Genomic DNA, 23,743 nt, shown 5'->3' with positions numbered 1-23,743 from the left:
CCCAACCCCAACCGTGCTTCTCCTCCAGATCAAGATCCTGCAGGCGACAGGTCTCCCCCAGTACCTGTCCAATTATGTGTTCTGCCAGTACTCGTTCTGGGACCAGGCAGAACCCGTCATTGTGGCCCCAGAGGTGGACCCCTCCGCCTCGTCCCCCAGCAGCAAGGAACCGCACTGCATGGTGGTTTTCGACAGCTGCAAGGTATGACATTAAATGAAAAGTACTTGTATTGCCAAAGTAACAATGTTGAACAGTCCAACAGGCCATAAAAGACATTTACATTTCAATCACGTTGCAGATAGCTTATGTAGCTCAGGATGAAACAGGTAGCCTGGTTAATCTAGTGAACGCAGCATTCAGTCTGGTTTAACCCCAACCCTTCCTACCTCTTTACAGCATGTGTATTATTCCGCTATAGTGTGTTAATGTAATGCTAACGCATCTATGTTCTTTCAGTGGTGTTCTATGCTATTATTTCTGCCCTTTCAAATGCTGTTTTTCTTTCTCTCTATATCTCTCTCTCTATATATATATCTCTCATTTATATCTAATTATCTATATATTAGGAGCTAGGTGTGGCAGTAACAGAAGAGTTTATAGAGTATCTGACAGAGGGGGCATTGGCCATCGAGGTGTACGGACACAGACAAGCAGACTCCGGCAGGAACCCTGCCCTCTGGGACCTCAGCATTATACAGGCCAAGACACGCACACTACGGGACAGGTACACACACACTACGGGACAGGTACACACACACCCAAGGTATGGTGCACTATATGGGTCAGCTATACACACACACAGGACAGGTACATAGTACAGACACACTACACACACACATGGTGGCTGCAAGACAGGTACGCAGGCTACTGGACAAGTACACACACACACACACACACACACATACAGAATGATGCAGCACAAAGTGACACCAACACATATACCAGAGGTTCCATTTCTACAAAAAAGCAACCTTGTAAATGACATATTATGTCCTGTGTCTGTCTCCACCTGCAGGTGGAGTGAGGTAACCCGTCGCCTGGAGATGTGGATCCAGGTGTTGGAGATCAACGAGAACGGAGACTTCATGCCTGTAGAGGTCATACCTGCCAGAGACGTACGCACCGGAGGCATTTTCCAACTACGACAGGTAGGTGTTACCTGTGTGTGTGTGATTTTGTTTCTTCTCATTTTCTCCTGCCAATGTAATGGTGTAATTTAGTTTATATCTATTCAGAACCCTATCTAAAACAATGTGGTTTTTTCCTGTCATCGCAATTTTAAGTAAATATCTTTATTTTCTGTTTAATCAGCAATTCCAAGTTGTTCTTACCTCAGAAAATATCATTTCATACAGGGCCTTCAGAAAGTATTCATACCCCTTGACATCTTCCAAATTTGGTTGTGTTATAGACTGAATTTAAAATGGATTAAATTGAAAAAATGTTGTCACTAGCCATAATGTCAAAGTGGAATTAAGTTGTACATTATTTTATTTTTTACAATGTCTTGAGTCAGTAAATATTCAAGTCCTTTGTTATAGCAAGCATAAAAAAGTTCAGGAGTAAAGATTTGCTTATCAAGTCAAATAATCAATTGCAAAAAGCACTATTGCACTCTGTGTGCAATAATAGTGTTCAACATGATTTGTGAATGACTACCTCATCTCTGTACCCCACACATACAATTATCTGTAAGGTCCCTCAGTTGAGCAGTGAATTTCAAACAGATTCAAAGACCAGAGAGGTTTTCCCAATGCTTCGCAAAGAAGAGCACCTATTGGCAGATGGGTAAAGATTTAAAAAAGCAGACATGAAATATCCCTTTGAAAATGGTGAAGTTATTAATTACACTTTGGGATGGTGTATCTATACACCCAGTCACTACAAAGATACAGGCGTCCTTCCTAACTCAGTTGCTAGTTACATTGTAGTTACTCCACAATAGTAACCTAACTGACAGAGTGAAAAGAAGGAAGCCTGTACAGAATAAAAAATATTCCAAAACATGCATCCTGTTTGCAATAAGGCACTAAAGTAATACTGCAAGAAATGTGGCAAAGCAATTCACTTTTTGTCCTGAATACAAAGTGTTATATTGGGGGCAAATACAACACATTACTGAATACCACTCTCCATATTTTCAAGCATAGTGGTGGCTGCATCATGTTATGGGTATGCTTATAATCGTTAAGAGCTGGGGAGTTTTTTTCAGGATTAAAAAGAAACGGAATGGAGCTAAGCACAGTCAAAATCCTAGAGGAAAACCTGGTTCAGTCTGCTTTCCACCAGACACTGAAAGATGAATTCACATTTCAGCAGGACAATAACCTAAAACACAACGCTAAATCTACACTGGAGTTGCTTACCAAGAAGACAGTGAATGTTCCTGAGTCGCCGAGTTAGTTCTAACTTAAATCTACTTGAAAATATATGACAAGACCTGAAAATAGTTTTATGGTAATGATCAACAACCAATTTGACAGAGCTTGAAGAATTTTGAAAATAATTATGGGGAAATGTTGCACAATCAAGGTGGGGAAAGCTCTTAGAGACTTACCCAGAAAGACTCTTCTATTGACTCAGGGGTGTGAATACTTCATGTAAATGAGATATTTCTGTATTTTATTTTCAATAAATTTGCTAACCTTTTTGAAAACATGTTGGGGTATTGTGTGTAGATGCGTAATAAAAAAAATATTTAATCCATTTTGAATTCAGGCTGTAACAACAAAATGTGCAATAAGGCACTGTACATCTACCATTGAAATGGACAAGCAACGTTCTCCCCACTGTTCTATATTCTGTTGATGCCATGTGTGTCACTCGGGGCTATGCCAAAGGCATGCAATGGAAAGGGGCTTACCAAAACAAATGGCCAAAAGGACTAATTTGAGGTAGAAAGGAGCTCACTTTAATCCATTGTAGAGGATGCGAACAGGTGATTGACGTTAGAACTTCATATCTAATCTCTTCTTCCCTCTTATCCCTCTCCTTCAACCCCACCCACAGGGCCAGTCAAGGCGTCTACAGGTGGAGGTGAGGTCCGTGCAGGATAGCGGCACCATGCCCCTGATAGCTGAGGTGCTGCTGGCCGTGTCAGTGGGCTGTGTGGAGATCAGACAGACTTGCCAGGCCAAGGCCAGCAACGAACCCGTACAGGTAACACACGAACACACATACATACAGTACCTGTCAAAAGTTTGGACACAAATACTCATTCCAGGGTTTTTCATTATTTTTTACTATTTTCTACATTGTAGAATAATAGTAAAGACAAAGAGAAACGACAGACCATCATTACTTTAAGACAGAACTTTGAAACTTTTTCAAGTGCAGTCGCAAAAACAATCAAGATCTATGATGAAACTGACTTTCATGAGGACCGCCACAGGAAAGGAAGACCCAGAGTTACCTCTGCTGCAGAGGATAAGTTCATTAGAGTTACCAGCCTCAGAAATCGCAGCCAATATAAATGCTTCACAGAGTTCAAGTAACAGACACATCTCAACATCAACTGTTCAGAGGAGACTGTGTGAATCAGGCCTTCATGGTCGAATTGCTGCAAAGAAACCACTACTAAAGGACACCAATAATAAGAAGAGACTTGCTTGGGCCAAGAAACACAATCAATGGACATTAGACCGGTGGAAATCTGTCCTTTGGTCTGATGAGTCCAAATTTAAGATTTTTGGTTCCAACCGCCACAGCATTCTGCAGCGCTGCGCCATCCCATCTGGTTTGCGCTTAGTGGGTCTATCATTTGTTTTTCAACAGGAAAATGACCCAACGCACCTCCAGGCTGTGTAAGGGCTATTTGACCAAGAAGGAGAGGGATTGAGTGCTGCATCAGATGACCTGAACTCCACAATCACCTGACCTCAACCCAATTGAGATGGTTTGAGATGAGTTGGACCGCAGAGTGAAGAAAAAGCTGTAAACAAGTGCTCAGCACATGTGGGAACTACTTCAAGATTGTTGGAAAAGCATTCCAGGTGAAGCTGGTTGAGAGAAGTGTGCAAAGCTGTCATCAAGGCAAAGGGTGGCTACTTTGAAGAATCTAAAATATATTTTGACTTGTTTAACACTTTTTTGGTTACTACATGATTCCATATTTGTTATTTCATAGTTTTAATGTCTTCACTATTAATTCTACAATGTAGAAAATAGTAATTAAAAAAAATAAAACCCTTGAATGAGTAGATGTCCAAACTTTTGAGTGGTACTGTATACACATACATTACTACACTGGAAGAAAGAAATGGCTGCCATTTACGAAAGTGTTTTGGACTAATACTATTGTGTATTTTGTTGTTTGTCCCACAGGTGGAAGGTGATGAGATGGACAGCTATCAGGTAAATAATATTAGATTATCTCTACTGAGAGACAGATAGCGGGACAACTCAATGATGGCTTCTGGTGCTATATCGGATTGGTTGGTGTGTGTTCTGTCCAATAGGAGCGTGATCTGGAGCGTCTGCGTCACCAGTGGCTAACGGCTCTCACCAAGAGACAGGAGTATCTGGACCAACACCTTCAGACCTTGGTCAGCAAGCCAGGTAACACAAACACACACACAACAGTCAATGTGTAGTGGAGGAAGTGCTGTATAAGTTTGGGCGGCAGGTCAAAGGGCACAGGAAATGAGGTAGAGGAAGTGGTGGCAGAAAGCACATTCCTCTGATTGCCTACACATCTGTGTGGCATTGAGGAAGAAAGACATTGTTGTGCTCCCTCTACAGAAAAGACCGAGGAGGATATGGAGAGGGAGGCCCAGCTTTTGGAATGGCGTCTGACTCTGACTGAGGAGAGGAACGCGGTAATGGTGCCTTCAGCCGGCAGCGGCATCCCCGGAGCTCCCGCAGAGTGGTGAGAGAGACAGGGAATGTGTGAGTGAGTGTGTGTGAGTGTGTGAATGTGCGTGCGTGCGTGTGTGTGAGTGTGCGAGTGCGCGTGTGTGTGAATGTGTGAATGTGCGTGTGTGTGAATGTGTGAATGTGTGTGAGTGTGAATGTGCGTGAGTGTGTGAATGAGTGTGTATGTGAGTGTGTGAATGTGCGTGTGTGTGAGTGTGTGAATGTGCGTGTGTGTGTGAATGTGTGAATGTGTGAGTGTGTGAGTGAGTGTGTGTGTGTGTGTGTGTGTGCGTGTTTGCAAGAGAGATGGATATAGATGTAGACGGTTCAAACAGTTTTCCTATGGGAAATGTCCATATTATTCAACAAGTGTCTTTGGTCATGTTTCTTTGTTTCTCCAGGGTCCCCCTACCTGGAATGGAGACCCACACCCCTGTGCTTTTCCTGGACCTTAGTGGTAAGTTCTTTCTCTACTCTTATTTTCTTCGTTCTCTCTCTTCTGACTGTTCTAGAGTAACATTACGTCAATCATTGAAAACACTCCCCTACTTTCATTCATCTAGCACCGCATGTCTTTCTCTTACCCTCTTTTTTATCACTCTCTCCCTCTTGCTCTCTCCCCCCCTTGCTCTCCCCCCTCGCTCTCCCCCTCGCTCTCTCCAGCGGATGATTTCAGTTCCCAGGAGGCATTGGAGGTCCCGGAGGCAGGCGGTTGGGACGCCAGTCTGAGCGGAGAGGATGAGGACGACTTCTTCGACCTGCAGATCGTCAAACACTATGATGGAGAGGTAGGCACCAGGTCCTATTCATTAGGGCACACCGTATTGATTTTTTTGCAATGGAAAACCAAAAGCGTTTTTCATTGGGAAAGTCCAAGTAATCACTCTCTGTTTGTGGGCTCTCTTCCATATGATCCCTAATGAACACAACTCTGCTCCTCCCCATCCCCTCTCCACTAGGTAAAAGCTGAGGCGTCATGGGACTCCACAGTGCACGAGTGTCCCCAGCTGAGCCGCGGCGGAGCGTGGCCAGAGCAGAGGGTGTATCTGACGGTACGTTGCGTGGTGCAGCTCAGCCACCCGGCCGACATGCAACTGGTGCTGAGGAAACGGATCTGTGTCAACCTGAACCCGGGCAGACAGGGCTTCGCCCAGAACCTCCTGAAGAGGATGTCCACGCGCTCCACCATCCCCGGCTGCGGGGTCACCTTCGAGGTGGTCTCCAACATCCCCGGGGTGAGCCATACACAGGAAATGTTGTGATTTCTAGTCAGTTACCATGGCTCTTTTTTTGTACAAACTTACTACAATCACTATAGCTCTCAGCTGTTTAAAAATCTGTCCTCTCCTCGCATTCTCCTTCATTGCACGGAGCCAACCTAATGATGCCCTTGGCTTCCACCATATTGTTTTCCTCTGTCAAGTAATGTATTTTAATACAGTATAATAACAATCTATACCATTTCGCTTTTGTCCAAAGCGTCTTAGTCATGTGTGCGTACATCTTACGAAGGGGTGGTCCCGGGAATGGAACCCACGCTCCTGGTGTTGCAAGCACCATGCTCTACCAACTGAGCTGACCAGTGCCGATGAAGGGGAGGAGATTAGGAGGGGACAGATATTTTAGCAATTGAGATCCTGCGTCTTTTTGGCAGCTCTACTAACTCTCCCAGGTCTCTCTCTCCCATCTCTCTCAGGACGCACAGGGTTCAGAGGACAGGGAGATGTTGGCTCGTCTAGCTGCCAGCGCCGAGAACCCCAAGTCGGCCGACAATGAGGCGGCCATCGAGAAATACCTCCGCAGTGTCCTGGCTGTGGAGAACATCCTCACTCTGGACCGACTACGACAGGTACACACTTACACACTGAGGATGGACTGTGTTCAATGTCTGGGTTGAGTTTGACATTTTTTTCAGTGTTTATAAGTTTAACCTGCTAAATAGTTGCAAACATTTCAAGTACTTGTATTCAATTACTATTAAACCAATAGAAACCTTGAATGGAGTACTCGAGCCCATCCCTACTACACACTAGGACCATCTACATAACACTTAACATTTCTGTTGGTCCATCGCAGGACAATTCAGTACGGTTGCTGCTATGGCATGTTCCTGGTTTTGACTGTGTTTAATCGTGTGTGTGTGTATAGGAGGTGGCGGTGAAGGAGCACTTGGCAGGCAAAGGGAAAGGCAACAGACGCAGTCTCAGCTCCCCCAGTGTACACAGGGTAAATGGCACATTCTCTCTACAAAAGTCATGTCTGTTGGGGTACTGGGTCCTTGGTATATTTATTTATTTAATAGGTTTAGGCAGCAGAGGTCTGCCTAATTACATTTTCTTTTTCCTTCCTTCCTTCCTTCCTTCCTTTCTCTTGTTCAGCTCTCTGGCAGCAGACAGGACCTGTCCTCTACCTGCAATCTGGAAAACAAGGTGATTATACAACCCTGTTGAAGCTATACAACTATTAGTGTTCAAACTGAACAAATACAGAGCCTAAATTACATGGATCAATCCCCACATCTTTTAATTCTCTCTCCCCCTTCCGCCCGTTCTCTCGCTCTCTCTCTGCTGTTCTTTTCTCACTTCTCTCCTCCAGAGTCGCTGGGAAAGCCAGCAGGACATCTTCATCACCTCGCCCCAGTTCAGCCGGACTCTGCCTCGCCCCTCGCCCTCCTCCTCCCCACCCACCATGCCCCCACAGAACCAGAGCCAGGACTCAGACCAAGGTAAGGCCCTGACTCCTCCCTCTACACCACTGCTCTACCCTCCCCTCTCGCCCCTCTCCTCTCAGTCTTTCTCCCCCTGAGACTGCTCTGTTAACTGGCTGACTCTACCTCAGTCTTGACATTCACTCTCTCTGTTCTCCTGTCATCCTTCTCTTTTCTGCGCAGTAGACCTCTGGTGTGATTCCATCTCTGTCCTGTGTTTTAATTCGTGCGTGTGTTCGTGCCAGGGTTTCTCTGAATCGGTAATGCAGTGGCTCTGCAAACGTGGAGCGGATATTCTCCACTGCTGGCCGGATCCAGGCGACCATCGCATGAGTCTGAAACCACAGACTGGCCAAACTCGTGTTTCTAAAAATTAATTCAAAGGCACAAAGTCATTTTTCGTTAATTTGTATTTAATTCTAAGTAAGTCACAGACTATATGCGCAATTTACAGACTGTAATGATTTAATACAACTGAATGTTGTTTAAATGCTGAGAGCTTTATGTCCCTACCAGCCTGTTTTGTCGCACTCGCAAATGCTTCACAATGTATATATTGGATGGCTTGAAATAATATAGCCTAAATAATTAATTAGGCTCCCTGTCTGGCTCCTGACCTATTTAGAGTGCTTATATGCTGTTTAATATGACATGTAGCTTATTTGAAATTATGTACACTTCTTACATTCACCTCTTCATGTTTATTCCAATCATTTTCATCCAAATCCATATGGTTTGGTTTCAATACTTCGAAACCAAATGGAAGGTCCAAGTAGTCACAAAAATAGATGGGTGTTGGTTAAATTGTGATTTTAATGGATAGAGCGAATTTGGAGCGGCAGTTTTTTCCCCTGTGATCGGAGTTTTTTTTGCCGGAGCGCTCCATGAGCGATGAGAAGGATTTCCAACTGCTCAACTCCGCTCACATGCTCTGCTCCTAAGTGGGTGGGACTACGCCCTCACAGGGCCACCCATGGCTGTGCCCCTGCCCAGTCATGGGAAATCCATAGATTAGGGCCTAATAAATTTACATAAATTGACTGATTTCCCTAATATGAACTGTAATTCAGAAAAATCTTTTGAAATTGTTGCCTACCTGCCCTAATGGGCTACACACCCAATGCATATGAGTCCGATAAATTTCTCAAATGGCCGGTGAATTCAAATCTTCCCGGTGACGTTGTCCAGCGCCACATTTTCCTAACAGAAACCCTGGTGTGTGCGTGTACCTGTGTTACATACAGTAGTACCATTTTCTGTTTGTTTTTCTTTGTTTGATTTCACTCTCAGCGATGTCATTTTAATGGCTGTGTGGCCAATGAGAACTAATCATTCAGATTAATTTGCAATCTTCATGATTATTTGTACTTCCGGCGCCGACAGAGATGGCCGCCTCGCTTCGCGTCTAGGAAACTATGCAGTTTTTTGTTTTTTTACGTGTTATTTCTTACACTAGTACCCCAGGTCATCTTAGGTTTCATTACATACAGCCGAGAAGAACTACTGAATATAAGATCAGCGTCAACTCACCATCAGTACGACCAAGAATATGTTTTTCGCGATGCGGATCCTGTGTTCTGCCTTACAACCAGTGTAACGGAGTGGATTACATGCAGCGACCCAAAAAAACGACTCAGAAAAAGAGGGAAACGAAGCGGTCTTCTGGTCAGACTCCGGAGACGGGCACATCGTGCACCACTCCCTAGCATTCTTCTTGCCAATGTCCAGTCTCTTGACAACAAGGTTGATGAAATCCGAGCAAGGGTAGCATTCCAGAGGGACATCAGAGACTGTAACGTTCTTTGCTTCACGGAAACATGGCTAACTGGAGAGACGCAATCCGAAGCGGTGCAGCCAGCGGGTTTCTCCACGCATCGCGCCGACAGAAACGAACATCTTTCTGGTAAGAGGGGCGGGGGCGTATGCCTTATGGCCAACGTGACATGGTGTGATGAAAGAAACATACAGGAACTCAAATCCTTCTGTTCACCTGATTTAGAATTCCTCACAATCAAATGTAGACCGCATTATCTACCAAGAGAATTCTCTTCGATTATAATCACAGCCGTATATATCCCCCCCAAGCAGACACATCGATGGCTCTGAACGAACTTTATTTAACTCTCTGCAAACTGGAAACGATTTATCCGGAGGCTGCATTCATTGTAGCTGGGGATTTTAACAAGGCTAATCTGAAAACAAGACTCCCTAAATTTTATCCCAGCATATCGATTGCGCAACCAGGGGTGGAAAGACCCTGGATCATTGTTACTCTAACTTCCGCGACGCATATAAGGCCCTGCCCCGCCCCCTTTCGGAAAAGCTGACCACGACTCCATTTTGTTGATCCCTGCCTACAGACAGAAACTAAAACAAGAAGCTCCCACGCTGAGGTCTGTCCAACGCTGGTCCGACCAAGCTGACTCCACACTCCAAGACTGCTTCCATCACGTGGACTGGGAGATGTTTCGTATTGCGTCAGACAACAACATTGACGAATACGCTGATTCGGTGTGCGAGTTCATTAGAACGTGCGTTGAAGATGTCGTTCCCATAGCAACGATTAAAACATTCCCTAACCAGAAACCGTGGATTGATGGCAGCATTTGTGTGGAACTGAAGGCGCGAACCACTGCTTTTAATCAGGGCAAGGTGTCTGGTAACATGACTGAATACAAACAGTGCAGCTATTCCCTCCGCAAGGCTATCAAACAAGCTAAGCGCCAGTACAAAGACAAAGTAGAATCTCAATTCAACGGCTCAGACACAAGAGGCATGTGGCAGGGTCTACAGTCAATCACGGACTACAGGAAGAAACCCAGCCCAGTCACGGACCAGGATGTCTTGCTCCCAGGCAGACTAAATAACTTTTTGCCCGCTTTGAGGACAATACAGTGCCACTGACACGGCCTGCAACGAAAACATGCGGTCTCTCATTCACTGCAGCCGAAGTGAGTAAGACATTTAAACGTGTTAACCCTCGCAAGGCTGCAGGCCCAGACGGCATCCCCAGCCGCGCCCTCAGAGCATGCGCAGACCAGCTGGCCGGTGTGTTTACGGACATATTCAACCAATCCCTATACCAGTCTGCTGTTCCCACATGCTTCAAGAGGGCCACCATTGTTCCTGTTCCCAAGAAAGCTAAGGTAACTGAGCTAAACGACTACCGCCCGTAGCACTCACATCCGTCATCATGAAGTGCTTTGAGAGACTAGTCAAGGACCATATCACCTCCACCCTACCTGACACCCTTGACCCACTCCAATTTGCTTACCGCCCAAATAGGTCCACAGACGATGCAATCTCAACCACACTGCACACTGCCCTAACCCATCTGGACAAGAGGAATACCTATGTGAGAATGCTGTTCATCGACTACAGCTCGGCATTCAACACCATAGTACCCTCCAAGCTCGTCATCAAGCTCGAGACCCTGGGTCTCGACCCCGCCCTGTGCAACTGGGTACTGGACTTCCTGACGGGTCGCCCCAGGTGGTGAGGGTAGGCAACAACATCTCCTCCCCGCTGATCCTCAACACTGGGGCCCCACAAGGGTGCGTTCTGAGCCCTCTCCTGTACTCCCTGTTCACCCACGACTGCGTGGCCACGCACGCCTCCAACTCAATCATCAAGTTTGCGGACGACACAACAGTGGTAGGCTTGATTACCAACAACGACGAGACGGCCTACAGGGAGGAGGTGAGGGCCCTCGGAGTGTGGTGTCAGGAAAATAACCTCACACTCAACGTCAACAAAACTAAGGAGATGATTGTGGACTTCAGGAAACAGCAGAGGGAACACCCCCATCCACATCGATGGGACAGTAGTGGAGAGGGTAGCAAGTTTTAAGTTCCTCGGCATACACATCACAGACAAACTGAATTGGTCCACTCACACAGACAGCATCGTGAGGAAGGCGCAGCAGCGCCTCTTCAACCTCAGGAGGCTGAAGAAATTTGGCTTGTCACCAAAAGCACTCACAAACTTCTACAGATGCACAATCGAGAGCATCCTGGCGGGCTGTATCACCGCCTGGTATGGCAACTGCACCGCCCTCAACCGTAAGGCTCTCCAGAGGGTAGTGAGGTCTGCACAACGCATCACCGGGGGCAAACTACCTGCCCTCCAGGACACCTACACCACCCGATGCTACAGGAAGGCCATAAAGATCATCAAGGACATCAACCACCCGAGCCACTGCCTGTTCACCCCGCTGTCATCCAGAAGGCGAGGTCAGTACAGGTGCATCAAAGCTGGGACCGAGAGACTGAAAAACAGCTTCTATCTCAAGGCCATCAGACTGTTAAACAGCCACCACTAACATTGAGTGGCTACTGCCAACACACTGTCAATGACACTGACTCTACTCCAGCCACTTTAATCATGGGAATTGATGGGAAATGATGTAAATATATCACTAGCCACTTTAAACAATGCTACCTTATATAATGTTACTTACCCTACATTATTCATCTCATATGCATACGTAGATACTGTACTCTATATCATCGACTGCATCCTTATGTAATACATGTATCACTAGCCACTTTAACTATGCCACTTGGTTTACATACTCATCTCATATGTATATACTGTACTCGATATCATCTACTGTATCTTGCCTATGCTGCTCTGTACCATCACTCATTCATATATCCTTATGTACATATTCTTTATCCCCTTACACTGTGTATAAGACAGTAGTTTTTTTGGAATTGTTAGTTAGATTACTTGTTCGTTATTACTGCATTGTCGGAACTAGAAGCACAAGCATTTCGCTACACTCGCATTAACATCTGCTAACCATGTGTATGTGACAAATAAAATTTGATTTGATTTAGTACGTGGTAAAATCATCTTTATTTTATTATGTTCAATTATTTTCATTTATTTTTTGTCATCTCTCTGACCTGGTCCAGCCACGTTTTATTTTTTTTGTAATTTCCTGGGCTTGCTTTTCAACTTCCTGTCTTAATCTCTCGTACCTCCCCCACCTTCCAAACCTTCTCTTGCCCTTGCTCTTTTGCTCCTGCTCCTCCCTTTCTTCTCCTCCCCTATCTTTTCTTCCTGCCCCTCACCCTCTTTTTTCCTCCTCCCTCACCGGTTCTCCCCTCAGGTCGTTCAGGGCTTGCTGCCTCTTATCTTTCAGTCAAAGCCCTGGTGCCGCAGATGCCCAAGCTACTCAAGTCCCTGTTCCCTGCCCGCGAGGACAAGAAGGAGCCACTGCGCCCCTCGCCCCACTCTCTACAGGTAGGGCTCACACACACCCCACTGACCTTAGGTAACCAAGTGACATTTGAACTATCACCAATGGTCACCCCCCACAGCTGATTCAAATCATCAAAGCATGACGAGTAGGTTATTTGGTATAACGTGCACCCAGGTGGTGTGGGGGGGGTATGACCGTGTTTGGGAAACCCTGTTGTAACCCCACTGAAGCCTTTCCCATTTTCTGGGATTCCCCCAAATAAACCAAACCATGTTTCTAGCCACAACACCAATCAGTAAACTGTGAGCCCAGAGAAAATGTATGGTTGATGTGGGTCTATACTCCACTGTAGTTCAGTCTCCTCATCCTCTGACTCCCAAATGAGTGCTGAAATCCATGCCTTCTTTTCAATGTAGCCTATTTTTCCTTTTTTTTTCTCTCCCCATAATATGACATGATGATTTGCTCAATTCATCCATCAGGCATTTTACCAGGTACTGCTATCACAATAAGGCCTATCAATTTCTGCATTTGAGTGGAATGGAGTAAAGTGGAGATGGTTTTTAGAGCATTCGGAGGAAATTGTGTCTAAAATAGTGAATGTTACGTTCAGCTTCCAGCAGAGCTGACAAAACACACTCTTGTGTTACAGGTTATAAGACGAGCTACTCTCAGAGAGACACTGTTCGATACACTGCAGCGCTGAAATGATTCCCACCTGCCACTTGTGATTTAGAGTTGTTTTACACAGTGGGGTACGGGCACACCTGGGGTGGTGAAGCTGGGGATAGAGCGATCTGGAGCTGTCTATTGGGATTATGGTCATTATTGCACTGTGATACAATGGCTTCTAACAGCCTACCAATCAGCTCTAAACAAACTCTTGAAAAAAAAGCTGTTTGACCAGATACAATGCTATGTCTCTGTGAACAAATTAACAACAGACTTTCAGTATGCTTATAGAGAAGAGCACTAAACATGCACTGCACTGACACAAATGGCTGAAAAAAGACTTCAGTGCAGCCTTTCATATTATTGACCATAATCTGTTATTGAAAACATTTCTGTGTTATGGCTTTATATCCTTGGTTGAGAGCTATCTATCCAATAGAACACAGTGGGGTTTTTTTCAATGGAAGCTTCTGTAAAGTGTGGTATTCCGCAAGGCAGCTTTCTTGGCCCTTTACTGTTCTCTATTTTTACTAATGACCCACCCCTAGCATTAAACAAGGTGTTGCAGTCAGTTTTGGAATGGGTGGGTAGTAATAAACTAGTCCTAAACATATCTGAAACTAAAAGCATTGTATTTGGTACAAATCATTCCCTAAGTTCTAGAGCTGAATCTTGTAATTAGTGACGTGGCTGTTGAAGAGAATACACTTCTTGGTTTCACTGTACATTTGTAAATTGTCATGGTCAAGGCATATTGATTAAATTGTTGTAAAGATGGGGAGAGGACTGTCTGTGATTAAAATATTTTCAGCATTTTTAACACCTCAGTTGACCAAAGAAGTCCTGCCAGCTCAAGTGTTATCTAATCTTGACTTCTGCCCAGTGATTTGGTCCAGTGCTGCAAAGAATGACATTGAAAAGCTACAGCTGGCCCAGAACAGAGCAGCACATCTTGCCTTTCAATGTCAGTCTCTCTTGGCTCAAAGTAGAGGAGAGATTGACTGCATCAATTCTTGTGTGAAAAATTGTGTTGAAGATACCAAATTGTCTGTATATAGCTCTGACAGACATACTTACCCCACCAGACATGCCACCAGGGGTCTCAAGGCAACATGTTATATAGAGCCATAATCCAGGCTTCTTACCATGTGGACTGGCTGTGCCAAAAATAAAAAATACTTTATTTGTTATCATTTAAGAACAGGCACCACACCCTAATAGAGTATTTTTTTTTGCACTAGATTGTAAGAAATGGCAGTTACATGTTTTCAAAAATGCTAAAACCTCAGAGCCAGTAGTTGTGAAAGTGGTCCCCGAAAATTGCGTACTACATCACATATGTGCAGATGTGTGCACCCTGTCATTGCTCTCTCTCTCTGGCTCTGCTGTGTATTTCTTGCTACCTGTCACTCAATTGGCGAGGGGTTGAATATCATTGGCTGGAACATGAAATGGCCCACTTGGGGGGGAATGTAGGGAAAATGGCGCAGCACAGCTTCGAGAAAACAGTCTTTCAAACTAGAGATTTCGTAGGTAATTGAGGTAAAACAGTAATTCTACTCAGATTATGGATGTATGAAGTACACATTGACACATCCAGCCCTAAGCGGGAAATTTGAAACATACTAGTTGTCAAAGTACCGGAGCATGTCTTTAAGGCGTATGTACACTTTATGTACAAAAGTATGTGGACACCCCTTCAAATTAGTGGATTCTGCTATTTCTGCCACACCGTTGCTGACAGGTGTATAATATTGAGCAAACAGCCATGCAATCTCCATAGACAAACATTGGAATGGCCTTAATGAAGAGCTCAGTGACTTTCAACGTGGCATCCTATGAAAGAATGCCACCTTTCCAACAAGTCAGTTTGTCAAATGTCTGCCCTGCTGCCCCGGTCAACTGTAAGTGTTGTTATTGTGAAGTGGAAATGTCTAGGAGCAACATCGGCTCAGCCGTGAAGTGGTAGGCCTCACAAGCTCACAGAACGCGGGACCGTCAAGTGCTGCATTTCAATGTAAGGTATAAGGAAAGCTTATAGAAGTCTATGGCTTTGTCCCAATCATCTTTCCTGCCATGATTTGAAATTACCAGTATTACCATTTAGTCCATACCTTGACCGATCCATTGGTTTTAGACCTGTTATATTTGGCGCATGTGACAAATAAAATTGTATTTGATTTTCTGAAATGCGTAGTGCATAAAAATTTGTCCTCGGTTGCAACACTCACTACCGAGTTCCAAACTGCCTCTGGAAGCAACGTCAGCACAATAACTATTCATCGGGAGCTTCATGAAATGGGTTTCCATGGCCAAGCAGCCGCACACAAGCCTAAGATCCCCATGCCCAATGCCAAGTGTCAGCTTGAGTGGTGTAAAGCTCACCGCCATTGGACTCTGGAGCAGTGGAAACGCATTCTCTGCAGTGATGAATCATGCTTCACCATCTGGCAGTCCAACGGATGAATCTGGGTTTGGCGGATGCCAGGAGAACGAATGCATAATGCTAACTGTAAAGTTTGGTGGATGAGGAATAATGGTCTGGGGCTGTTTTTCATGGTCGGGCTAGGTCTGTTAGTTCCAGTGAAGGGAAATCTTAATGCTACAGCATACAATGACATTCTAGACGATTCTGTGCCAGGCCTAATTACCCAACATCAGTGCCCGACCTCACTAATGCTCTCTTGGCTGAATGGAAGCTAGTCCCCCGCAGCAATATTCCAACATCTAGTGGAAAGCCTTCCCAGAAGAATGGAGGCTGTTATGGCAGCAAAAGGGGGACCCAACTCCATATGAATGGCCATGATTTTGTAATGAGATTTTTGAAGAGCAGTCCACATACTTTTGATCATGTAGTGTAATGTGCAGTAATGTATGTTTGCATGTAAGTCTGCTTGTCTTGTATTTAAATATATGTAAATTCGAAAGTATTTTTTTGTTTGTAATGTCTTTTTTGTGGTGTCGGACCCCAGGAAAACAAGCTGTCGCTAATGGCGATCCCAATAAAAATCTAAATGTAAGCTTCAATGGAGGCAAAATGTGAATGGTTTAACACAGAAGGCGAACTACTACTCCCTACATCTCTCCAAGAATTTGGTTCTTTCCCCATCTTCTCGAGCTGTCTAGTGTTATAATGGCGCCTCGTAAGCATTGCTCTAAGGCAGGGCTGTCAAACTCATTCCATTGGGGGCCCTAGTGTCTGCTGGTTTTTGGCTTGTCCTTTCAATTAAAACCTAGACAACCAGGTGAAGGGGGAAGCAAAAACCCTCAGAGACTCGGCCCTTCCGTCGAATGAGTTTCACACACGTGCTCTAAGGTAGTGCAGGGTTTCCTAAACTCGGTCCTGGCCCCCTGGTGCACATTTTAGTTTTGTGTCCAGCTGATTCAAATAACCAACTCATCATCAAGCTTTGATTATTTCAATTAGGTGTGTAGTGCTGGGGCAAAAAAACAAAACATGCACCAAAGGGGGGACAGGACCAGGACCAAGTTTGGGAAACCCTGAGGTAGAGGAACATAAAAACAATTGGACAGAAAAGAATTGTACATCTCTTTCTAATAATTTATTTTTATTTTTTAGCTGGAACAATTGTCTAAATGGATGAACAACATGAGCGGTTTACATAGAGAAGTGCTTTCTTACATCACTTGTCTGTAAAGTAGTTGATGGGTTGCTTATTTAATACCATGTCTATAGCCTATACAATAAAGTCTAAAGTTGCTGAACACTATGTTGGTCTGGCCCAGCCAAGCTTGCTGTTTAATTTCCATATAGACAAGATGTATTGCCAATGCAGTAAGATGTAGCAATGCCATGGTTCCACTTCTGTCAACGCTGCATTTGTTAGTCACGCTTTAAAGACCGATAATGCCACAATGGATTAAACAAATATTCTGTATGGATTAAAACCATTTTTGTGAAGAGCCGAATATAATCGGCTGAGCTTTTTGGATTTTATATTAAACTCTTAGTTATGTATAATGTGAAAAATACTTATGTATTTCATTGAAGTGTTTCTTCTTTCCCATTGAACATAGTTGTGTTTCTCTCTCTCTCTCTCTTCCTGGCAGCACATGCCTCGTATCATCATGCAGACGACAGGGCCTGAAGACAGCAGGATCCGGATAGAACCGGTAAGTTCCAGTCTAGTTGTAGTTAGTTTAGACATCAGTCTAGTTTGAGTTGGTTAGAGATTTACAACAACTCTTCAGGCTGAGACAGTGTGTTGACCATATATTTCTGTGGTATTGACTGTAATATGAAGCTATGGTTGGTAGTAAGCTAGTGGATCTGAGGATCTCATTACGAGGATGATGATGGTGGTGGTCAAGGGGGTAACGATAGGCAGGCAGTATGATGTCATGGTTTGCTCCGGTCAGTCTTGAGTTGGGTTGAATAATTCTTAAATCCCTGTCTGAGGTGTGATTGCCATTGCCGTCAATTCCCCGTAGGTTGCTATGGTAGCGAGGACAGCCCTGATCCCGGCCCTGACCAATGACAGGTGGTCGGAGTCCCCTGAAGCCACTCCTGTTCCGTCCTCCCAACACGACCCGCATGACTACCCCCTCAGCCCCATCAGCGAGGCTTCCAGTGGCTACTTCTCCACTAGTGTTTCCACGGCAACCCTGTCCGAGGTTTCTGCCGGCGGCGACCACCCCACCACCCCCCTCCGTCCATCCTCCTCCCTCACCCTCCTAGAGGCAGGGGTGAGGCTGAAGGGGAGTAGTGCTCCTGAAACTACATTACCCAGAACCCATCCGCAGCAGCGAGCTGACCGGAACGGTGTTACTGCTGCATCTCCTCAGTACGAAAACAAAATGGCCACCACTGGTCCCGGCTCCAACGTCAACAGCGTGGTGACAGGCAACAAGCCCTTCTCAGTGCAGAGGGTGTGCACGTCGGACCTGAAGTCGTTGCAGGAGCGTGTCCTTGGGGAGGAGGAGGGAGGAAGAGGAGGACAAGGGAGTCTGGAGAGGTTGGAGATCATCCTGGACGATGAGGACGGCGGTCGCGACTTCGTGTTGCCTGACTGGCTGAGAGAAGGGGCGTGCGTGTCGGTGGGAGCCAATAAGGGCGGGACGGTGCGCTACGTGGGCAACACGAAGTTCGCAGAGGGCGTGTGGGTCGGGGTGGAGCTCGACTCGCCCTCAGGTGTGTGTTTACTGTTCACAAAGGAATCGCATGACTTAACATAATGACATCATAAGCAATGGAATTTAAGGAAGTAACCTGAAAACGTAGAGGGCCCTGTCCTTGTCCGCATGCATACACATCAAAGTAGGCAGTGTTTAGGAAATTCAAAGTACTAAACAAACTCTCTTCCTTGTCTAACCCCTTATTCCCTCCTCTTTCTCCTTCCTTCCCCTCTTTCCAGGTAAGAACGACGGCTCCGTAGGCGGGCACCACTACTTCCGCTGTAACCCTGGTTACGGCGTCCTGGTGCGTCCCGACCGAGTGTTCAGACGGGACCGTTCCACCAAATGGAACCTGGAGAATCGCCGCAGTGGCGAGTGCTACCAACCCGTTTTACGGGGAGAGTCCACTAACAGGAGAGGGGAGAACCGCAAGTCCTGGAGCAGTTGAACTGGAGAGAAACAGGCCTTGGTGGGAGAGACTTTTAATCCTCACACCACTTTGTCTCCTGGCTCGGATCAACTAGAAAACCCACACATTCTTTTTATCCTGTTTCTAAGCCTCCGTCTCCCTCAGACTCCTATCAATTTCCCCCTAACTATGCAATACTACCACATCTAATGTAACAACGGTCCCTGTCCCCTACCCACCATCCACCCACAGCTTGGCAACACTACATCAGTACTGTGCCCTCTCCTGGCCAAGAGATGCTAGGCTGGGTTTCTGTATCAGCACTTTGTGACATCTGCTGATATAAAAAGGGCTTTATGAATACATTTGATGAATACAGGCTGATCCTGTGTTGGCTTGACTGCCCATGCCTCTGTCTCACTACAGGGAAACACCCATAGGGATCTGTCTGGATTCATTTCAATAGGGAAGACTTTTACTCAACCTTTTCCTGGTGCGCTGTCTCCCTATCTGGATGCAGCACTGGTGGCGCCCCCTGTGGCATGGATTGGGCACAGCACCTGAATGGTTCCACAGCACCTGAAGTGTGACTATACAGAGTGCTGCTGTCTGTATGAAGTGAATCACGGGGCGACCAATGGAGAATGTTTCTTCTCGGGCCAAGGTTCAGGATCCATAATGATGAGAACTTTTTCTGATGTCATCAAACTGGTCACCTCGAGAATCCTTCTGAACGAATGAGGCTCTATTCCACCAGACTTGGACTGGAACCCCCGACCCCTCTTTTTCAACGGAACTGTTAATTTTACACACACCCCTCTTTTTCAATGGAACTGTCCCTTTATACTAATTTACTAAAAAGTTACTATATCCGTTTCCCACATGTGGAGTCATTTATCTGAAATGATCGATTCTTCCAGAATGTGCCTTCATGATGAGTTTATTTTTCGTTGTAATATATTTGTTAGTGGGTTTTATTAGATTTTCACCCTCTGTTGAACTTTGATGAGAATGCCTTGTGTAAGGTGATCTCAGGGACTGCAGAGTGGACAGGAACGTGTATGTGGGTGCGCCTGTGTGTGTGTTTTAGAAGTTTGGCCCTTAAAGGCCAAATTTACCCATGGCAATGTTGTACAGTGGACAAAAAAACTGTGTGTGTGTGTGCATGTTTTCGGCTAATCTGAAAGGTGAAGCATCGTTGTTATGATGACGTGGTTTCTGCAACAGTCATTGGCGCTGGTTTTAAATTGTAAGTGGAGAAGTAGGTTGAAAGATGGTTCCATTATGAGAAGAAGCCCAGTGTGCAAAATTGGTCAAAAATACATATTTTGCTCATAGGGAGGAGATTTCGCACAGTAGAAGTTTATCCCTAGTTTGGTGGTGACTCTAGTGATCTGTGTTAGAAAAATGGGTGCCTATGGTTTTAGAACGGTTTGAGGAAGTAGCAGTGGCATATATGTATGGTGTGTGTGCTGGACTGTACTGCTGGTGTTGTGTAACGTTGTATCAATGTTTAACGTCATGTAACGTGTGGAGCGGAAGTTGGATGAAAGCTGGTCTTTGATTTGTGTTTGGGGGAACATCTCTTCTACGCATGCGTTCACCTGTTATTTTCAGAATCAGGTCTGTAATGGGGTCTGAAATGTACATACTGACACAATGACTTTGGGAGATGAAGGGAATCAAGAATGGAAGCATATTTTTTTTGTTACATTTAAAAAATATATAGTTTCAAAGCTTTAGGAGCAAATTTGTTTGAATGCAAATTCCAGGTTGAGAGATGAAGGATGTGTAATGAGGGACACTATGGAGTTTTAATTTATGTTTAATTGATCCCTCGTAAATCGTTTTCATTAGACAGAAGTTTCATTAAAATAAACTGTGCGCTCTCACCTAGTGAGCTGAGTCACAAGCTCTGACAGGACTCAATGTGTGTTAAAGGGATACTTCACCCAAATTCCAACATTACACATTGGTTTCCTCACCCTGTAGTCTATGGACAAGGCATGACAACAACCCATGCTTTAATCCCATATTAGCATTCTTTGCACATATCCAAATCATCAGTATCTACAATTGCTTGTGAAACTGAATAAAGTCACTTGTAAAATGTTTTGTACATGATGCGCAACAAACGCTCTTATCAATCCCATGACTTGAATGGAATTTGTGCCACCAATGCTAACATGTGGAAACGGTGCCAGGGAAACTAAACCAAAGCATGGATTGCTGTCATACCTTGTTCCATCACCCTGTAAGCAGTCTATGAACAATGTCATTTTGTTATGACTATACCTTTTAACACTAGTCCATTCAGCAAGCATGGCGTGAAGTCACAACATAAATGATCTATCTGTAAGACATACTCCGTCGCCCCAACGCTATGCCATTTCTTTAATAAGAAAGGTCTAAATTTGCTATGACATATAGATATATATTGTAATGGTTGACATATGCCTTTATCATGTGAAAAAGACTAAGCCTTTTAAATTATACTGAAAAACATTGATTGCACAAGTAATTATATGAGGAATGATGCTGCTATAGCAACTGTAATATAACTGTAAAGTGATCTGATCATTGGTATTATAAGTCCTTATCGGGAGTTAATCTTGATTATAGTCTTGATTTTTAGCCTTAAACACCACTTGAGATGGGACCGAGTAAGGAGGAGTTGTCAATGGGCCGATGACTGGCCAGTTGGGAGATATAGTCCAGTAGATGGGATGAGCAAGTGTTTTATTTGTCATGGTTGCCTTAAGTACTTTACCCGATTCGCTCAGACCCATTACGTTGCTGTTAGCAGAGCTAGGGTGTTTTTCTAAAGTTGTTTGTCATGGTTGAGTTGGTGTCAAGCTTTTAACTGAGTGATCATCATTGTGCTAATATAAGGAATGGAATTGAGTTTGAGGGTATGTGCGTGTGTCGTACAGTAGATGTGTGTTATATGAAGATTGTGAGAGCAGGTAGGTTGTGTTTAGACAGGCAGCCCAATTCTAGTCTTTTTTTCCCCCACTAATTGGTCTTTTGACCAATCAGCTCTGAAAATGAAAAAGATCAGAATTCGGCTGCCTGTCTAAACGCAGCCATAGTGTATCGGATGGATTTGGCCTCAGTTTTATCGTGTCCATGCTTCTTTGCACAGAGACCGAAAAGTGGTTAAGATCACTTCAGGCTTATCTAGTTCTTTATTTCCGTGCCTCGCTCTTTCTTTCTCTCATACTCTTTCTCATCAGGAAGTCAGAGACACGCAAGTAGCTCTGATTCAAACCCATTTCATTATTCGGTAGCTTTTACCGGTTTGTATTTCCAACTGTTAGCTCTTTAACGAGATGTGGAGTTTCCTAGTTCAGACTAGCACGTGTCATAAGTACTTAATTACTTGATCATGTGAGACTGTATGCGCTCAGAACCACATTTTCTATTGAGTTTGACCGTTATCGACTGTCTATACTTGATTAAGGATATATCCATACAGTTACCGTATCATTCCACAGAAGGCATGCTCTGTGTTTTAAAGAATAAGCAAGGCCCGGGGGGGATTTCAAGAGTATATTTGTTTATCTTCCTTTCCAATATATACATATCCTATATATCTCTATCTATGGCAACACAGGCTCAGAGCAATATGACACCTGCCTTTACGTGGCCTTCAGTCAGTCTTCACGTCAATCTGTCTGTCCCTCTCTGGGTTTAATAACTAACTACTTTCTCCAGACTACCAAGTCTGGCAATGCGAGACTCCATAACTAGAAACCCTCAAACTCCAGCCATGGAGAAACCTGTGTAATATTAGACTGTTCCTTCACACTACATGTGGCTTGTCCATAGCCAGCAGTGGACCACATCAGACAAACTACCACTGTACAAAGTCGGGCGCTGGCTTATGTGCCAATGGAAGCTCATGTCAGTAGAGGGTTCTAATGGGGAACCTGTCTGTTTTCCCCAACACAGACATCAACTAGAGTAGAGCTTCTTTACCCCCAACTCTCACCGGCCACATTCCATTTCTGTGCTGAGCTCCCATCGCTCAGGTGTTCAACACTAAAGCGGTAAGGGACAGAAATGGAATTGGGCCGGATCTTCAGACTGTTTGTGCAACTCTTCTTCTACAACGGTTGCTTCTGAAATGGCACCCTATAGTATTATATTCCTGTAGTGCATAGAGAATAGGGTGCCATTTTAGACATACTGACTGACCTAAGACCAGCTCTGGTCTGTGCCTCGTCCTGGAGTTATCAATAATAGTCCTCAATGATTTGCGTATCTTGATTCTGTTCTGCCAGTTGTCATGAAGTGTATTATTTCACTATATCTGTGGGAGCGAATGGGTGTATGTGTATATATAAAGACTTAAAAATCTGGGCACAAGTTTGGATTTTGATTAATTTAATTCTCTGCTGAAATCCAAAGAATAATCATTTATTATAATCATTTATAATTTTCTTTTTTATTGTCTGGACAATTATCTCCCTGTAAAGGAAGGAATAAAAAAAATGAATTGATTTACAGATTTGTATCATCTGCAGGGTTTTTTTACGAGACTAATCTTCCATCATTAAGTGCAGAATGCTAATTTGAGCTCCTGATGCCAATTGATACACATTGAGAGCTAGACTTTAGTTGCTCACAAAACACAGACCCATTGTTCATCTTTCTTTATTCTTTAGTAGGTACAATACTAAAATAAACAAGTTAACAAAATGTTTTTCAAACAAATGCAACAAAAGGCATATAGATTTCTACATATTAATT

The 23,743-nt window shown here is 44.4% G+C and overlaps 1 protein-coding gene across 2 annotated transcripts in view; it reads left to right on the top strand.

Annotated features, from left to right (window-relative positions):
• Window positions 1-23,499, top strand: part of LOC112256511 (kinesin-like protein KIF13B) — an 88,112-nt gene extending 64,613 nt beyond the window's left edge. The window contains exons 23-40 of one of the 2 annotated variants that reach the window (XM_042325511.1): window positions 29-202; window positions 568-725; window positions 1,017-1,149; window positions 3,011-3,160; window positions 4,325-4,354; window positions 4,459-4,558; window positions 4,742-4,868; window positions 5,257-5,312; window positions 5,519-5,643; window positions 5,815-6,090; window positions 6,552-6,704; window positions 7,004-7,081; window positions 7,234-7,284; window positions 7,451-7,580; window positions 12,712-12,812; window positions 17,515-17,577; window positions 17,896-18,595; window positions 18,819-23,499. In XM_042325511.1, coding sequence (XP_042181445.1) covers window positions 29-202; window positions 568-725; window positions 1,017-1,149; window positions 3,011-3,160; window positions 4,325-4,354; window positions 4,459-4,558; window positions 4,742-4,868; window positions 5,257-5,312; window positions 5,519-5,643; window positions 5,815-6,090; window positions 6,552-6,704; window positions 7,004-7,081; window positions 7,234-7,284; window positions 7,451-7,580; window positions 12,712-12,812; window positions 17,515-17,577; window positions 17,896-18,595; window positions 18,819-19,027 — 2,814 coding nt within the window. In that variant the 3' untranslated portion in view covers window positions 19,028-23,499. Of the gene's footprint in view, window positions 1-28; window positions 203-567; window positions 726-1,016; window positions 1,150-3,010; window positions 3,161-4,324; window positions 4,355-4,458; window positions 4,559-4,741; window positions 4,869-5,256; window positions 5,313-5,518; window positions 5,644-5,814; window positions 6,091-6,551; window positions 6,705-7,003; window positions 7,082-7,233; window positions 7,285-7,450; window positions 7,581-12,678; window positions 12,813-17,514; window positions 17,578-17,895; window positions 18,596-18,818 lie in introns of both variants that reach the window. The other variant, XM_024429820.2, reaches the window with a different exon arrangement.
• Window positions 23,500-23,743: the final 244 nt, after the last annotated feature.

The sequence above is a fragment of the Oncorhynchus tshawytscha genome, linkage group LG08 (genome assembly GCF_018296145.1).
Source record: "Oncorhynchus tshawytscha isolate Ot180627B linkage group LG08, Otsh_v2.0, whole genome shotgun sequence".
In the NCBI taxonomy this organism is placed as follows: Eukaryota; Metazoa; Chordata; class Actinopteri; order Salmoniformes; family Salmonidae; genus Oncorhynchus; species Oncorhynchus tshawytscha.
This window is presented reverse-complemented; position numbering and strand designations above follow the sequence as displayed.